Source organism: Dermacentor silvarum, chromosome 8 (assembly GCF_013339745.2).
Source record: "Dermacentor silvarum isolate Dsil-2018 chromosome 8, BIME_Dsil_1.4, whole genome shotgun sequence".
Lineage (NCBI taxonomy): Eukaryota > Metazoa > Arthropoda > Arachnida > Ixodida > Ixodidae > Dermacentor > Dermacentor silvarum.
Window position 1 is genome coordinate 122,241,694 of NC_051161.1, and position 17,968 is coordinate 122,259,661.

Consider the following 17,968-nt stretch of genomic DNA (forward strand, 5'->3'; position numbering starts at 1 on the left):
GGGGGGGGGGGGGGGGGGAGGGGGAGCTACGCGTGAAGTCTTTAGATATTTGTTTGCTTTTTTAACAGCGAAAATGTTCTTAGTCGATCCTTCGCAGTCTGTCCGGTGTCACGCAGGTCACGTGGATGAGAGCCGCGCCGCGGGAGGGCAGGTCACGTGACCAGGCGAGGAGAGGCGATAAAAGATGTTTCTGTGCTGCGCGCCCTTCTCTTTTCTATCTTCGTTATATCCCGCGCCCCTTCCCCAAGGCGCTCAATCGTGCTCCCTAAAGGAGTGCAGAAAATAGCGCCTCTTCCTCTTAACCACAATCTCTTTCCCTGCGCGCCCTTCCGCCCTTTCCGATAACGCGTAGAGCTGCTGCCGACGCCGTCCGCGTTCGCACCGAATGCGCGCGGTATTTATTGACCCTTTTCGCGGCGATCCTGTGGGCGCTGCCATGTTTGGTCACGTGGTGATGCGTCCATTGCTTGCCTCAACTGCCTCCTCCGCTGCCTCCTTGTTTACAATGGAAGTGTATGACGCCGGCGCGGCTTAGAAAACCTCTGTTTTCGGAGATATCGTAGACGGTGGCTAGGTGAACGACACGAAGCTTTGATCACAGCTTCACAGAACATGCAAAAGCGTTTTCGGAGCTGAGTAAGCTATGTCCAAACGGCGCAAGCAGCGTATATTATGCTTGTTCTAAAAGCGGGGCTAAATATGTATTCCAAGCTTTCCAAGCTTTCCGATTATGAATTCAGTCAGGATTAGTGTGTTTTGCTCTTTGTTGTTTATTCAGCAAATATTTTGAAGCAGTGGCTTGTCAGTTTCTGACTCAGTGAAGTTCCCCGGTGTGGCCACTATCTGATTATTAATCGCTCACGGTTCTGCTCAGTTCCGATAGATTTGTTCTTGCTGCGCACGAGGCTTGAAACGCAGCTGTTTTGTACATAATACCCTGTAGCAAATATATATTACAGATAGTGACTCGCTTACTCTTGTGGACCGTCACGAAACATTCAGCTTCGACCATTCGTACGCCATAGGTGTAGTCCGTCATTTATTGTGCGTATACAGTGCGCATATATTCAAGTGCGCGCCCGTTCACTTATTCTTGATATGTCGGCGATAGAGTGGGCGTAAGTTTTCCTGCCATTTGGGACAGATGCGTATAGATAACGTGCGCGAAACCAACTATGACAGGAAGCGACGCTACTCGCTTTGTCATTGTTTCACGAGTGGTACTCACTCTTGCCGACGTTCTGGGGATGAAGCCTTTTCTTTGAAGGTTAGCGATACAAGGCTGGCGGATGAGCAAATTCCTGTACCCTCGAGGAAAGCAATATATCACGAAGTGCCGGTAACACTTTCGGACTGTTTCAGCAGCAGTCTGCGAACTTCGCCACACAGATTTATTCTATTCCTTAACATGCCAGTCACTATTTTTGCAGCCAACTACTGCACACGTCTTCAATCCACATGATTCAATCTAGCATGATTGGAGGACAGTGTGTTAGCGAAAACTCAGTTGCCGACAGCTGATCGCACAGAAGCAAGGTAGAAGCGGTAATGGTTTCGTATTGATGCGCGGTCGCTGAGGAGAGGTATGGCGCACCGCTGTGAGCGCCATCTCGTTTCTTTAAAACAAACTGCTCCGCAAAAAGGGTCAATAAACGTTGTCCATGACTGCAGCCGATGCCTCTGGCGGCAGCTTAATTGGCAGGTTTAGACCAGAGAACTGGACACTCGTCGAGTAGCGTCGGAAGTCGCTGCCTCTTCGCGCCTCGCAACATTTCAATATATATATATATATATATATATATATACATATATATATGTGTGTGTGTGTGTGTGTGTGTGTGTGTGTGTGTGTGTGTGTGTGTGTGTGTGTGACAATTGATAGTGTTGTGCTGCACTAGCTGCGGCGCCACTGGCTACTAGCGCCACCTACTGCTGCAAGCAGAAGGGGGAGTGACAAGAGAAGGGCTAAGGCAGTTTTGGATGAAGCATAGAGTAACATGCGGATTACAAGAGTGGCCACTCCAGCCTAAAAGCGGCCGAGCTACGCAGCTTCATGCCGTCCGCTAGAGGGCAATGCAACGCTCCCTGTCTCCAAGGGAACGCGCATACTAGCTATCTACTGTAGTAACTTTTCTATAGTGCACTATACGTCTACTTGTCTATGTGGATGTAGACGTAGACGTTATCTATGAGATCAGCTGGCCGTGAGCAATGGATGATAAGACTAGTATATAGAATAAAGCAATAGCCTCCTATAACTCACTCATGAGCCGGCTCACTCAGACTAATACCCCTGTCACACGGCACATGTAATGTCACTCGCAGCGAATGACATTGACCATTTTTGTTGCTTTTACACGGGCATAGTGAATGACATTCACAGCTAATGGCACTCGCTCATTGAATGAGTTTCCCGAACTCATTCATGCGCGACTTGTGTAATCTCAACGACAGGGGGTCGGCAAAAAATTACAAAATCGATAAGTTAAAACGAAGTGTAATATATTTTCAAATAATCATCCAATGTTTACCATTGTATTGCTAACAATATAGTGAAAATATGTAAACAAGAAGCACGATTTATAAGGTTTCGTTATCATAGCAGCCTGCCGATAAACATTGCCATCAATTGCGAATGCCATTTTGTTTACCCGTGTAGACTGGGAACGCAATACCGCAATGATATTCGGTATGAATGTCATTTACTGCAAATGACATTACATGTGCCGTGTGACAGGGGTATAAGACCGACTCCTGAGCCTGGCTGAGTAGACTTTTGGCGAGTCTGGGCAAGTTCAAGTTTCAGCTGATGAAAATGCTGACAAGACGGAGTCCAAGTGAGCCCAGCTGAGTAGAAACTGTGACGGGTGTAAGCCCCAGTAAGCCTAAGCAAGAAATATATCTTGCGAGTGAGTCCGAGAGAGTTTCATTTAATTTTGCCAGCCTATGGTGGGAGAGCATATAAAATAGGCTCAGCTATACGAAACTAGGAGAAAAGAGGCATTGGCAACAACTGCTTCAAAGTCACAAAGTTGTCTGTGCTTTTATTAGGAACCTTAAACAACCAACTAGCCCAAGTGATAGACACAGTGAAGGATCAATGTTCATTATGAGCTCCCCGTGAAGACCTTAGGGTCGTCAGAGTTTCGCTCTTAGCATTTATACTACCTTGTACACCACAAAGCCTACAAGGCTGTTGCACATTTTTTCCCCCAGAGTGTTCCTCAGGATGACGTCAGCAGCGCATATTCTGTACAAGGGCACTTCTTGGAAGTGCCTGGTCACACCAGGAAGTTCCCTCCAGTCCTGAGGCCACTGTGGATGGTCGTCGCAACAGTTTAGTAAGGGCTGCAGGGGACTGGCAAGGTGCACAGTAGAGGATGTCCTGTACACTGGGCCAAGGACCCACCGCTGAAGAGACTATTTACACACCTGCACAAACAAGTAGATGAAAATTGATTTTCTGGCATGCAACTTTCTCTCTGCTATTGAAAATGATATATTCAGTACTATATCACACGGTGTCACTGCTCATTTTGTACAGTTGGCCACTTCTATATTTCATGGAGGTCTGACAATATCACAGCTCCCAGACGAGCAAGCACACATTGTGAGTTATTCATATCCTTTTCGTTTTTCTGTCTCTGCACTATTCTGGTATTGTTAATACTGATGTCTGGCATGGTAAGCAGGAAGGTTGAGTGCCTCATGAGCATTTACAAATGTTGCATCCTTCAGGATACACAATTAGTCTAGGCACTGTAACCTTCGGCTCTCTATTGCATACTTAAGAGCTCAAGGAAGTTTGACAAAATGGAGGAACAATAAAACATGGAGAAAGGGCCGGTTCACACTCAAGTTTTATTGAATGTGTGCCACAGTTATATGGTATCAAACATAAATGTGAAATTATGAAGATAATCTGCTGTGTGTAAACCTCCTGGCAGGGGCAGTTGCTTATGTGCTCTGTGTCTTCCTTTCACCCTAGTTTGGTTCAGCTCATCACTCAGCCTCAGCCTTACTGCTTGAAACTATCAGGCCATACAATGCCACTCTGCATTTTTTATAATCACAAAAACGTAAATCACATAAAGCATCCTTCACATAATCAGAAGCCATATCATGACCACCAGAGGGCGAATGTCTCCAACTCCTCCTGTGTCATGTCAGCCTCATCCATTCCTTTACCCACACATGATTACCTCACGCCGAGTTTTACACTCATCCATACCCGTAATAGCCACACCACCATCCCCATCCAGACTTATGTCTAGAGGGGGATCTGGCAAGTCTTTATGTCTGCCATGCAGCTGTTAAGCAAGTCATGCAGTAGTCCTGTCTGCTCGTCTATTGCATATGTTCACTGAATGTCCAGTCTATGTCCAGCACTTCTTTTTCAGTTCAGTAAGAATGCATAGTAAGAAACCTGCTGTCCGTTCCATGCTATAGCTTTTAAAGATGTATGAATATGCACCCTACCACCTTTTTTTTCAATGGCTGTTAGAACTGGCCTCTGCTACCACGTTGTTTTGAGCCACTCTCATAACAGTTTTCACTAGAACAGAGCCATTTCTCAATGCCTCAACATTTCCCGTGAGAATGCTTCAGTTCCTCGAGAGCAGATGGGATCCGGAGGACCCCCTCTCGATCCATCAGCGCTTCCGATCAATAGATCCATGCCGGACTTTCATGAAACATTGCTCATGCTCAGCCACTGAACTGCTTTCACCAGTCCTTGCACTTGGCGCAGTGTTTCTTCCAGTCTGAGTCATGGCAGTTTGTCACACATTTACTAGGTTCCCGACAAGCTGAGAAAGATGCATAGAATTGTTCTCACACGTTACTGCATTTGTGAGCGTCAATGAGTGCTTCCATCATCTCAAGGTTGAAACTCCTGTGAGGGAAGAAGCACTCAAAGGGTGGGAATTGCTTGTGTGTTCCGTGCCTGCATCCAATCATTTTGAAGTGTTCCTGCAGTTGTGTGCATCAGCGATTATTTCAATAATTTCAATGTGTGAGCTGCCTTGAGCAAAGGTGAGTGTATGCTAGTATTGAGCCTTTTCGCGGAGCAGTTTGTTCTTGAGAAACGTGATGGCGCTTATGGCAGCGCGCTGCAGGCTCCCTCAGCGAAAGCAAATGAATACGAAACCATTACTGCTTCTGCCCTGTTCCTTTGTGATCAGCTGTCGGAAATGCAACTGGGTTTTCGCTCACGCACTGTGCTTCATTCATACTGCAAATTGTGGAGCAGTGTATTGAAGACGTGTGCAGTAGTTGGCTGCAACAATAGTGACTGGCATATTAAGGAATGGAATGAATATGTGTAATCAAGTTCACAGACCGTTGCTGCATCCGTAGAGCCTGTGTTGCTGGCTCTTCTCGATGCACGACTTTCCTCATGGATAAAAAGATTTCACGCATCCGCCAGTGCTGTATTGCTAAACTCCAAAGAAAAGACTTCAACCCCGGAATGTCGGCAAGAGTAAGTACCGCTCGTTAAAAAAACACAAAGGAAGTAGCGCCGCTTCCTGGCATAGTAACTTTCGCGCACGTTACCTGCACCTATCTACCCCAACTTGCATGCAAACTTACGCACACTCTATCGCCAACGTGTTAAGAATATGTGATTGAGCACACACTTGAATCAATGCGCCAAAGCATGGGTAACAGCGACAACAGCTACAACACACGAAAGGTCGAAGCTGAATGTTTCGTGACGGTACACAGGACTGGTATTTTGTAGCGATGCCTTTTCGATAATAATGCCTTTTCGTGCTTATTGCACTTTGTCAGTGGTCCCAGCAACGGTCCGCTCGCGTTACCAATGGGATCAGCCGGCCGTGAGCGGTGGATGACAAGGCTAGTATAGAATAAGTCATAAGTCATCGCTACAAAATCGGGGCCCAGGAGTAAGTAAGTTACTAGCGATAATACATCTTTGCTACAAGGTATTACAGTGTACAGAAAAGCTACATTTCAAGCCTTGTGTGCAGCAAGAACAAATCTATTCCAACTGAGCACACCCGCAAGCGATTAGGCAGAAAATATTCAGATAGTGACCGCACCGACGAACTTCACTGACTCAGAAATGTGACAAGCTGCTGCTTCAAAGTATTTGCCAAATATAAAACGAAGAGCAAAACGCACTGATCCTGATTCAATTCATAAGCGGAAAGCTTGGCTAGCCTCACTTTTAGAACAAGCACTATATACGCTGCTCGCACAGTTTAGACAAAGCTTAATGAGCTCCGAAAGGGCTTTTACATGTCCTTTGAAGGTGTGGCCAAAGCTTCGTGTCGTCCACCCAGTCAGCATCTATGATATCTCCCGAAACAGATATTTCCTGAGCCGCACCGGGGGTCATGTACATCGACTGAAAACACGGAGGCAGCTGAGGCAAACAATGGATGCGTCACCATGTGATCAAACATGGCAGCGCCCATGGGATCGCCGCAAGAAGGGTCAATATGCTGCCTGAAGTCATGCCAATCCAAGCCACCACGGGTCACCTATGTGCTGCAATAGCAACGGATCCATGTTGATGGCCAGGCCTTCCTCCCTTGTTATTGACAACCAATCTCAAGAATCCCACTGTGATAACACTAGAACTTTGCAGTGAGGTGACACGTAGGGAAGCAAATGTCTACAACGTGATTCACTACCTACGAAGGGGGGTAACCTGGGCAGCAATTTAATTTTACGGTCACTAGAAATGGTTCAAAATAACTTTGTTTGTTTTATATTTCCTAACTACAACAGAACTGTGAACATATATGGCATGAAATCAAGCCTCAACTTATCGTTCCTAGCATCCCATCATAAGTTGTTTCCTTTGAGCATTTTTCACACCATATTTCATCATCCTCACTTCTGCACTGAGTTTACCTCTGCGATACGTTTCATCTCATTTGGATCATAACGAAAAAGTTTGAATTTCTTTCTGCAACGTTGACGCTTCTTTCAGTCGTTCTAACAGAACAGTTGACTCACCTACCTGCACCAAAAACCATCATCAAAGACCGTCACCTGAAGAACACCTAAGATAACGCTGTATAATTAGAATTCATCATGTTTACTGCTAATTTTGTTTCTTAATTTCCAAATCATTTGTAACCCAATACCCTGTCGAAAGCCTTTGGCATTGAGGGGGGTAACACATAAATTTGGCCTGAAGTGGGTAGGCTGGGCACAGCACTGACAAATCAGGTAATGATGTTTTCATTTCATTTTGATGCCAAAAGTTTGTAGGAGACCAAGCCATAAACCACAACTCCTGCAATAAGAACACTGAGAAAGTTGGGCACACTTGTGTGTGCCCGTCTTATCAACTGGTATCATGCCAGAATGAAGTGTAAACGAAATAGGTTTGTTTCGTTTCTGCATCTGTTATTGTCTGCGACACCAGTGTGGTGCACCAGGGAAAGCGTAACAATCAGCAAAGTCCTGCCGAGTCGATAGCCCAGCTACGGTCTAATTCGTTCAGGCAGTGAGCCTAATTAAGTTAGCGCTGCTCTGGCCCTTGCGACGTGGTAGTGAACGCACCCGCAATCGCAGCTACGCCGGCAGTCAGGAGGAGGTCAGGCCGTCCTGCAGGCGTAGCCAGGTGTCCGGCCCCAGTGCTCGAGCGAAGTGGTCGTCAACGGTGAGCGCCGAGCCAGCAGCTTCGGCCGGACCGGCGAACAGCGCTGCGTACTGTGGTCCAAGCGAGCGCCGGAAGTGGGCCTCCACCGCAGGGTCCGGCTGGTGGGAAGCCCCGCGCATGCCCGTCATCCCGGTCACCGTGGTCGTCGAACTTCTCAGCAGCCTTGCCTGCAGTGGTGGCTCGTGCTCCTCGGGCGTCGGCCGCACCGCAGCCGAACAGCGCTGGATCACCGAAGGCCGTGAGCGCCGCATGTCGAGTGGTTGCAGCGGCTCGACAGCACTGTCATCACATCGCCGGGGCTGCTTTTCACTAGGAGGCGCTGATGATGATGATGCCATAAGAGGCAAAGGAAGCTTGCGCTTCTCAGCAGCCGCTGCTGCGGGCCCACACCTGCACGGCATTCAAATGCGAGCGCATGTTTCATGCGGCACTCATTGCTTGGTAACATGTCACGTAGCATTCACTGCTTGGTATGCGTGGAAGGACATGTTGAACTTTTTTTTTTGCCTTCATGTTTCTCGACAGAGCTCAGACGGCCTCACCCGGAAATTTCTCTGGACATGACATAACGATGGTGCTAACTACGTGTGACGAAACAGTGCCACACACCTGCGGATGCATCATAACTTGAAAAAGCAGGTCAATAAGATGACGGTTACAGGCAATTAAGTGTCTCATGGCCGACTCCCATAAGTGATTGCTTGCAGCGGACGATCAACCTCTTTAAGCGATCACCCAATCACTTCAACCAGGACGATCAACCAACTACACATTTTAAGAGTGTAGAGTAGACGAATGCAAAACAAAAAAAGGAGCAGACAATTAGTACTGCCAAGGAACATGCCTTCACATACACAGACAAAGGCATTCATACAGACATAAGCATGCATGCCGTCATGGTTCAATCATGGAGACGTGTGGCACTTTTTCATAATTCGTGGGTTTCCTTTCAGGCATGGAAAAAACTTTTATGTGGCACGTATTGAGCGGCAGAAAACTGGATCGGGAATATTTCAGGGCGGTCTACAATTTTCTCACTGCCACTTTTGCCCAGAATACAATATTTGAGAAGTTTATTCATTAATAACACCTAATTATTTAATTAGGTGAAATACAAAAAACGGTTCGTCTTGCTCCAAACGATGGCAAACAGCACTACTTTGGTTCTGTCCAGCTACGCAGCACTTGCATAATTTTTAATTTAGCACAAGTTACATGGCACAAGTGGTAGATATCCATGCTTAGAGGATATAAACCTATTTCTTTTACTACTTTATCCCCTCCTGCTTTTTAAGCATGAAATGCTTTTAGCTCCCATTGTCAGTGACCTTCAAGTGACCTTGAGCCAAAAGCCAGAGCCGTTCTCCGGCCACTAAAATGAGAACATCTGGACAACCAGTCAGAACTTCAGAAAACGTCGTCTCTGGCCCCCAACCATTTGTACAGAACTGCATTACATACGCTAGTTACTTCCCAAACAAGTTACAAAAAATATTGCTTCCGATTTCCTCCTAATGTTTGCCCACAATATCACTCAAGCTGTAACTTCTAGTACACTGAAGTTTTATGTGTCCAATAACGAAGTTCAAAAGGCAGACACAGGGCTCCATACACTGTTATCTTTTGGCCCTGAGACAGGGTTGCCTATGCTCTTTTCAATGCCAGCGGACCATGAGTTGGCTGCACATTTGCAGTCGACCACTTCGACGCGACAAGAAGAAAAAGTAGTGACAGATGCTGAACGCGCTGCACTGTCGGAGGAAGAAAAATGGTTGAAGGTGGCATCACCACAGGCAGCAAAAGACGCCATATGGTAGCCATTTCATGCTTACATCCACTCTCGATTACGGGAGAGCCAGCAATTTTTTTTTCTTATCTTTTATAAGAAGAAAAGGAAAATAACTTGGTATTTAGTTGACATTTAATATTTATCATTTTTACACGTACATATTCAATTTAAATAGTTCGTTGCCCAAACACAGTTAGTCTTCTTCTCTTCCCATACTGTGTTATGTTGAGCTTCGCTCATTATAGCAGTTGAGCTGCTGCTAAATGTTGGACCAACAATTACTGCCCTCATGATCACTCAACTTATGTAACTTGCACTGACAATTTAAAGGGACATTAATGTGAAACAGTAAACCAGTTTAGAATGACGATAACGCGTTCCCTCAAAACTCTGTGTTTGTGAATCTTGCTGTAATAGGTTGATAACTGTAAGAGAAAATGAAGGCCAAGGTTCCACTTGCTGAATTCCGCGCCCAAACCCAAGCCTCAGTACGTCGATGCAACGTCACAAATTTTAATGTATTTTTCTACATTTGAGCGGTTGTGGCTAAGTAAACGTTCTTAAAACTTTGAAAGTTTTTTTTCGTTATTTGAGAAATAATGCAGTCAATCATTACCGATAAAAAATTGACTAGGTCTGAGCAGGCGCCGTCAAAATCTATGACCTCGCACCATGCAGGAATACCAAGTCAGCGTTGTCACAGGTCTTTCGACTTTTACACCTTTCCTGGCTTTTCAAGGCTCCCCTCACGGTAAGAATGTGTTTTTCACTATTGTAGAAGGATAAACTAATTATACAGCTTAATTATTTTTTCTTTTTAGTGTCCATTTAAGCCAATTGCAGGTCCACCTGCATATGCAACTGCATTGCCTTAGCACACGCAGCAAATGGAACACCGAAGAAAGCAGTGGATGGGTGAAGTCAGCTCGGGCATAACACTTTGCACTGAACATCATTTAAAGCATACATTAATGACGTACATGAGATGGGGACTGCATTTGCTATCTGGGTGCACCGACAGAAGATAATGGTATCATGTACATTCTTTTTTCTCAATAAATATCCATGACATTCACATTTCTTACCTGCATGCCATGCTGGGTTGGGCATGCAGCAACAGCTACCTCTGCCTCATTACACTTAAAAAAAGAAAGAAGTTACGGTACCACAGTAGTAGAAGCTGCGATATGGATGGGTATGGAATTAATGTCAGTCAGTAAACAAACATTTCAAGCACATTACTTTGTGTCTGAGTCGTGACAGGTGCATGGGTAGATTGGTGTTTGCTTTGTTGCCTCAGTGTGACGAATGATTTTTAAAGATTAAAGAAAAGGCCCATGCGAAAAAATAAAAGGAAGCCGTTCATTTACTGTATGTGAATTTTTCCCTTTACAGGCTCTTTCTGGGGATAAAAATATAATTACAGTTATCGGAATGCTTTGACGATTTCTGTGTTGTCTGGTCACAGGATGTCATTAATATCATGACTGTATACGTCGAAAAGTGCAGATGATATGGTTGCAAGAAAAAGATAACCCAGGTCCTCTTCTTTTTTTTTTTTTTTTGTGTGTGTGTGTGTGTATATGCATATGGGCTGCACTGAACTTGTGTGATCAAGACATTGCTGTGCATGACAAACTTCACATTGTTGCAGACATCTGTAGCACATACTTACTGTTTAGGAAAGTATTTATGCCACTTTGTTTTTATACTTTCATGTTTCCTGTGCATTTACTTGAAGCCTTTTCAGCTCTATTCTAAAACTTCTGATCTGCTTACGAGAATTCACTGAAAGAAATGCGTACACATATGTATGTGTGTATGCATGCATTCGTGTAGGCGTGCATCTGCCGTTGGCATAAATTGAAACCCAAACTGAGAAAGACAGAAAAAAATGTGATCAGAGTGCTGTGGCACACAGCACAGTTCCTTGAACTAAATTACTCTATTATTATTCGGCCATTACTTCTATGAGGAATCAAAATGCTTAATTGAATAATTCATATAAGTATGCTAATTTACTTCTTAATTAATTATTTACGGCACATATTTCACTCTACGAATTGTAGCCGGTGAGTTCCCAAGGTGATACCCCCTTGGAATGAATTCTCGGGACTACACCAGCTTTGAGATATTAATTTTCAAAGTGTCGAACGAACTGCATTGGTGTTCCAGTTACATTTATGCTTCAGTGCATGAAACAGCCGTTTATTAAAAACGAAGTGGAACAGTGCATATTTACTGCAAGTTTGCCACAGCATATCTTGAAATCGTCGCCATCATCAGAATTCGCTTCAAATCTATGCCTTGCAAACCCACCGGCTACAATGTGTAAATTAAAATATGTGCCGTAAAGTAATTGATTAGAAAGTTAATTAGTGTAATTCTGCCAATCGCTCAATTAAGCATTTTGATTTCTTGGAGAAGTAATGGCTTCCTCATCGAGTAAATTTAGCTCAAGGGTTAGAACTGTGCTATCTGAAACATGCAAATTTTTAAATATTTGGTGCAGCTAAAAAAAAAAAAAATGCCCCATATAGTGTGTCTGTGTGCATACATGCAGATAATTTAACAAAATATCCACCTTGAAAAAAATTTTACTGTTTACATGTGCTGTAGTATTTTTGTGAGCCGAGAAAACTGACGATGAGGTTAGTGTGTTGGTACTAATGCTCCTGTCTCGGGACATGCCCCTTTTCCAACTGCAGGTGCTTCAGTCAGCATGCTCAAAATGCTGCTGCATCAAAGTGCATGTCGCTTTCCCTGGTGGCAAATGGTTATTGCTGAATTGAAAAGCTGAGGAACATAAAGTGTACAGTTGTGACACTATGATTTGTTCGTGTATATGTGTGACTACTAAGGCTTTCACATGGCAAACATGACACAAGACGAAGGACAATCAATAACCAGATTGCCTCATGTCGTGCTATGCCATGCAATGAAATGCCAACTGGCCCACTCCGATACGCTACTTAATAATACTTTTATATTTCAGTGTTTTTATGGCAACAACCTTGAGTAATTGTTCTTACCAAAAAGCACGTCACAGCAATTTTTCTAGAAAACATAACATCGAAGCATACTAGCTATTGTGAGTTCTAATAAAAATTAACAGTAATCCTAACAAAGCCTGTGGTGTCACGGACAACCGTGCCACATTTCAGTCTGTGAGCAAACAGCCATCATAAAGTATCGAAGAGTGATACGCCAAAAACTTTATGAACGCTCCTTTATGAAAAATATAAAGGAACAATGGAATATGGAAGACCATGTCTTATAAGAAGTTCAGATAAACATAAGTGGCCTATAATCTATGGGAATAGCAAATGAATATGTCCAAACCGTACATTTTATTAAAAATTCAGCTTCATGGAGGTAATCTTAAGGGAACTCTGCTACACCAACATTTACAGTTACTGCATACGCTCTCAAAGGTGGGAGAGTTGCATAAATTTCCGCTGTGCTGCATGACAAAACAACCATCATTGAGGAAAAGCCACACCTTGTGTTTGCAGGAGCTACTGTTAATAGAACACTAGCGATAAGTGTGTGTTTAACCCACTTAATGGGACTGCTTATTTGTTTAAAAAGCTAAGGTAATTTAAGCAATGGTATTTTCTGAATTTTTTCAAACAAAGAGAGATGCACACCAACCTGTGAAGGTCAAAATTTGTAAAAAATCCTTAACGTGATACTGGGGAGCGCATAGCATGAGTATTCTTTACGTTTTCCCTACACTCACCATATCTGTGGGATACTTAATGTCTTATAAATAATATTTTACCTTTCCAATGCAGCGTAAAAACAAACTTCGAATGGCAGAGAGTGATAAACACCACATTGTTCTTAGAGCTCAGTTACCTTTTCAGCAACTTTGTTGATGATTTTGCCTGGTTGAGGAAGTTTTCTGAATCAACTTGCTCAAAGCAAATACCGCTCTGGTGTCCTTTCACCATGAAAAACAGTATGATCGGAGATTGATGAGCAAAACTCCATTTGGGTCTTGTTCACAGTAAATAGTAAATATCCATTTGCATTCAGCATTACTCTGGAGAATTCACAGAATCACAAGCATTATCACTGTGATTATGGGGAACCTCGGCAATCTGCAGCCCCATCTCGAATACTTGCGATATATATGACATCTTACGCTGCCACAATAGGACAGTGCAGGTATCATCACAATTTGCTTTTAATTGTTGCACTTTTTACAATCTTGCGCCACAAACACATTTATAACTTTTTCGTGGACAATTTATTTTTCATAGTACTTGGAAAGAAACATTAGCAAAATCATAGAATGAACCCAAAATCATAAACTTTATAGAAAATTTGGGAGTTGGCAGGTATGGAGATGTATTGTCTCAGAGGATATGGCCCAACACAAGATCTTTGCCACACACAGTGCAGTCAAACGGCGCATCTTCATTGGAACAGATTCCGCTAAGAGAACTGTGAATGAAAGGGACAATGACTGAAGTATTTGACTTATCAAAACTTTGCACGAAACAAAACTACAACAGAAAAAAAAGCAGTACTTTAGAATCAGTTCTTGGTCATCAGTCAACGAAAGAGGTGCTAACCTATGGTGTTGCCAACGCCAATGTTGCTTAGCCTTACCTTAGTAGTGACTTCCCTGCATTGCGTGATTATAAAGTGAATATCTTTTCCTGGCTATTGCATGGCTTTATTTTGCATGGATGGACGCTGGTGGCTGTGTATGTCGACAGATGGTAAGGGCACCGCGTGAGCGCCAGAGGTGGAGAGAGTGTTCAATGATTGGACCACTTCTTGCTCACCAATTGGTCCACGGCAACACCTCCGTGATCACTGACGTCATTCTCGGAAAAGCAGGCATCAACAGTGCAGATGGCAGCGTTGAGTGGTGGGAGATGAAAAGGGTTGCATGGTGCATTCATTTCCAAATGCCAAGTAGCTCTTCTTGAGATGCACATTCTCTCACGCAAGTGCTTTGTGGCATCTGAAGGTTTAGGTGCTGCAGTCGGTACTGGCACTGTGCCACATTTCTCTGCCGCATGGGCTGACGGTTGCAGGGCATATTCACTGCCTTAATCCACTGCGAGTGTCTTGTCAAGATCCACTGTTTTATCTTGCATGATCTTAAAAGTGAATGGTCAGAAGTGTATATGTGGCCTCCACTGGAGCGAATGAATAGAGTGCAGGTGCACAGCTTTTGTCACGTCAATGTCCTCATGCCGCCACATCTGTCACGCTCACAACCGCAGCAGCCCACCAGGGAACCGAGGCGTCTGACTGTAAGCTTCAAAATATAGTAAACAACCTGCCACCACCTATTTCATAGGTGAACGAAGAAGTTATATCAAAGAAGTGGGCAACGTTGAGAATGCAGACATCAAAGTTTATGTCCAACGAAGAGAAGAAAATTGAAGGAAGCCAAGATCCACAATGACATCCGCAAGGCTTATGGAAAAGTCAACTGTAAGGCTGCTTCAGGTTCAAGAAGATGACCAAAAAAATGGTAGAAGCGTAAGAACACAAAGAGGACAAATTCATACTGGAATGAAAAGACCAGTGCCTCTACGAAAACTTCGTGAGGCCGGATAGGACAAGTCGTGCCAAAGGATGCAGCTGCAGAAAATAAAATTACGATGCATGGAAGGCAGACAGCTGAGAGTTTGGTGACCACAGAAGTAATTTGAACAGTGTCGAATTTGGTGAAAACAAAATGAACCTGCTCTCCCCGAGACAAATGGAGTCAACCTTCGCGCCAAAATACACCGAGGACATGTGAAAGAGCAATGCTGGAGAGAGCCAGTTAGTTGACTAGTAGCAACAACAAAATGATCGACTGAAGGAAGAGACGATGCTCAAGGTGCTCATCTACGAGTATGTGCAGCAGAAGTGGAAGCCTATAGAAGGAGCACCGATGTCGGAAGAGTAGGTAGCTGAGCAAAAGCAGCATCAAGACATCAAAACACAAAAGGCGACATCACCCAAGGAGCATGCCTCTGAGTGCCAGGTATCACGAGTGTTGAAAACTTACAATGGTCGCAAAACTGAATCAGCATTCTGCAGCAACACGCCTAAAGTGAAGAAACAGCGTCAGTCAATTTGCAGGCAACTAATCAAAGGTAGCGGGAAGAAGCTCAGTATTGCTAAGTGGTGCTTATCATCAAGAAGCACCTCTTCCAGCTGAAGAGCAGTGAAGAACATATAGAACTAGAATGCAGTGGCATTAAAACAGTGTCTATAACAAGATCACTCAGCTGCCTGAGTGGCCACAAGCAGCTCTAAAGAAGAAAATTGTTGTAGAAGCAGGACTTCAAGTCACAGAAGAAAGCTTGAATGCACACGACAGAACAAAAAGAAAATAATAAAAAAGAGAGCTATTCGGGTCATACCAGCAGGCAGACGTCTCGTCTTATTTATTCAACATACATTAAAAGAACAGCCAGCGTTGTCCTGTGCATTTCTTTTTTTTCTTGTGCTCGTGTCTGTGCTGGAACCCTCTACACCGCCATTAAATGAATGCTTCACTTTCATTTCCACGTGCTGATACCATGATCTCCCTAGTGTACAAGAAAATATCCAAGCAATGCCAGAAGTGCTCCTTGTAAGCCTTATTAATTTTTATTATTGATTTTTCTTCTTTCTTTTATTGAAGAAGGGTTGTTCTCTATATCAGCTCATGCCCATGCATTCATCACTTCTACAATCTGCATCAGAAGCACAGCTGTGTAACATACCTTTATATGCAGATCATCAAATGAATGTACCACAAATTTTGGCCACATTATAATTATGATGATGGCTGGTGACAAGTTTTACAAGAGACACATACTAAGGGAAAGTGATAAGCGAAACATCTGTTTTCAGTCATTCGGAAAATTACCTTAAAAAATTACTAACATATTTTACTATATACATATGCGAGAGCCTCGACACTTGGAAAAAAAAATCGAGAAACTAGAAAATATATAGTTAGGCTGAGAAGTACGTAATAATGATGTAGCAGCAATTGCTCGATCGCATTTGTTTCGGTGCTAAAGCTGTGTGTAGTCTACTTCTGTGTCTGCGCATACCGCAGTACTGAGAGAGAAGTAGAAATAATGTTGAACGACCACAGTAGTCTCCATAGCAGAATTTACCGGGACAGTGTTTAAGAGTTATATGAGAGTGAGCGCGCAAGGCCGGCAGTACTGACGCGCGCTAGCAACATGCAGCAATCAATAGCAGAAGGTTAAAAAAAAAAGGGGGGGGGGGGGGGGGGGCACGCACACACAACGTATACCTACATTTTTGGGACAGGCATGAACGGTTGATGAACGAGTGCGCGCACGGCGCTGCAGACGAGATCCAGCAGCTGTAGCTCTGCGTTAACCGCGGATACCGTTCTTATCCAGCGCGGACAGCAAGCGAAACCACGAGAACAGGCGAGGAAGTCCGCAGCACAGTTTTTCTCTCAGGCTGTCAGCTGATCAACGGGGAACGATGCGCGTTGGCGCACCACCGCTCGTCACCGCAGGAATGCCGGCAGCAGAGCTACACCCGCGCGGACAGGGCCTGGCCACGGTCGCGCAGGGGCGGTCAGCGCGCAACTTGTGACACGGATCCGCAACGTGCGGCGACAAATCTTTTTTGCGTTTCACTCACGTCGCTTCGTGCACCCTGCGAAGCATGGGAGAATTCCTCCTCGGGATCGGCCTATGTGCGCCAACCTCTATCCGCCGCCGCCACCGCGCCGAAGTTCAGACAAAAACAGCAGCACGCATTCCGACGACTGCAGAAGCACGCGTGGTATGCCGCGAGTCACGTGGTAGGCGCCGACGACGCCCATTGGTCGAGCCTGGGCGGGCGCAGGAATGCGCATTCCTCTGCCGTCGCCGCCGCGCCAGCCGCCGCGCACTTGCGAGCCAGTTCGACGGCCCAGGAAGCGTGCCGCCGACACTCTGCCGTTACGTGAAATATGGAGCAAAAGACGGCAGCCGCTCTTCCTCGCTGAATGGGCGCGGACCAGGCATATAGCACACGGTGTTGTTTACTATCAACAAGGAATTGTGAAGGTAGAGGGAGGTAATTGGCGACTCGTACGTCTGAGAGGGAAATTTGAGTGCACATGCATGCATTCCAACCAGTTGACTGCAGAGGCTGTGGCGCACCAACGCTTGTGTGCTTCATTCCTTCACTGTAGGTATTTCAAAGCGCGAATCCCGTATTGTGTCACATTAGGCCAGCCTTTCTCCCGTACCAATACATATACCCCTCCTACTGCGACGTTCAGAAAACAATAACGAAACTGATATCACCAATTAAAGAGAAGCCAGTAAGACAAAGAGCGCGCGACCGCTGAAGAATTTGCATACTGGGTAGTCATGACACCATTTATCACGCCCGGAAGCTCCGCATCTGCATATATATGCATTGTACGATAAATGTCAGTGTGTTGACAAGCATGACTCTTGGCTGAACACGTCGCGCCGTGGTTAATTTTCTATTGCACTTGTACGCCGCGAATTAACTATATATATATATATATATATATATATATATATATA

At 44.6% G+C, this 17,968-nt stretch overlaps 1 protein-coding gene across 2 annotated transcripts; it reads right to left on the minus strand.

Annotated features, from left to right (window-relative positions):
- Positions 1-3,017: 3,017 nt before the first annotated feature.
- Positions 3,018-17,509, minus strand: LOC119461656 (transcription cofactor vestigial-like protein 4). 2 transcript variants are annotated; one of them, XM_049671846.1, is made up of 3 exons: positions 17,067-17,509; positions 7,543-8,032; positions 3,018-3,432 (listed from the first exon to the last, which is right to left on the minus strand). In XM_049671846.1, the coding sequence occupies exons 1-2, from the start codon at positions 17,090-17,092 to the stop codon at positions 7,567-7,569; spliced, it is 492 nt and encodes a 163-aa protein (XP_049527803.1). In that variant the 5' UTR covers positions 17,093-17,509; the 3' UTR covers positions 3,018-3,432; positions 7,543-7,566. The 2 variants fall into 2 exon arrangements, with proteins under 2 accessions (XP_049527803.1, XP_037578948.1); XM_037723020.2 differs by having other exon boundaries at positions 16,709-17,478.
- Between the last annotated feature and the right edge of the window lie 459 nt (positions 17,510-17,968).

Excerpts from the sequence above, each read along its gene's own strand:
- LOC119461656 (XM_049671846.1), bottom strand. The coding sequence starts at position 17,092 with ATGCTTCGCAGGGTGCACGAAGCGAC. Across the intron at positions 8,033-17,066 it reads CGCAGGGTGCACGAAGCGAC|GTGTGGGCCCGCAGCAGCGG; the intron begins GTGAGTGAAACG and ends AATGCCGTGCAG.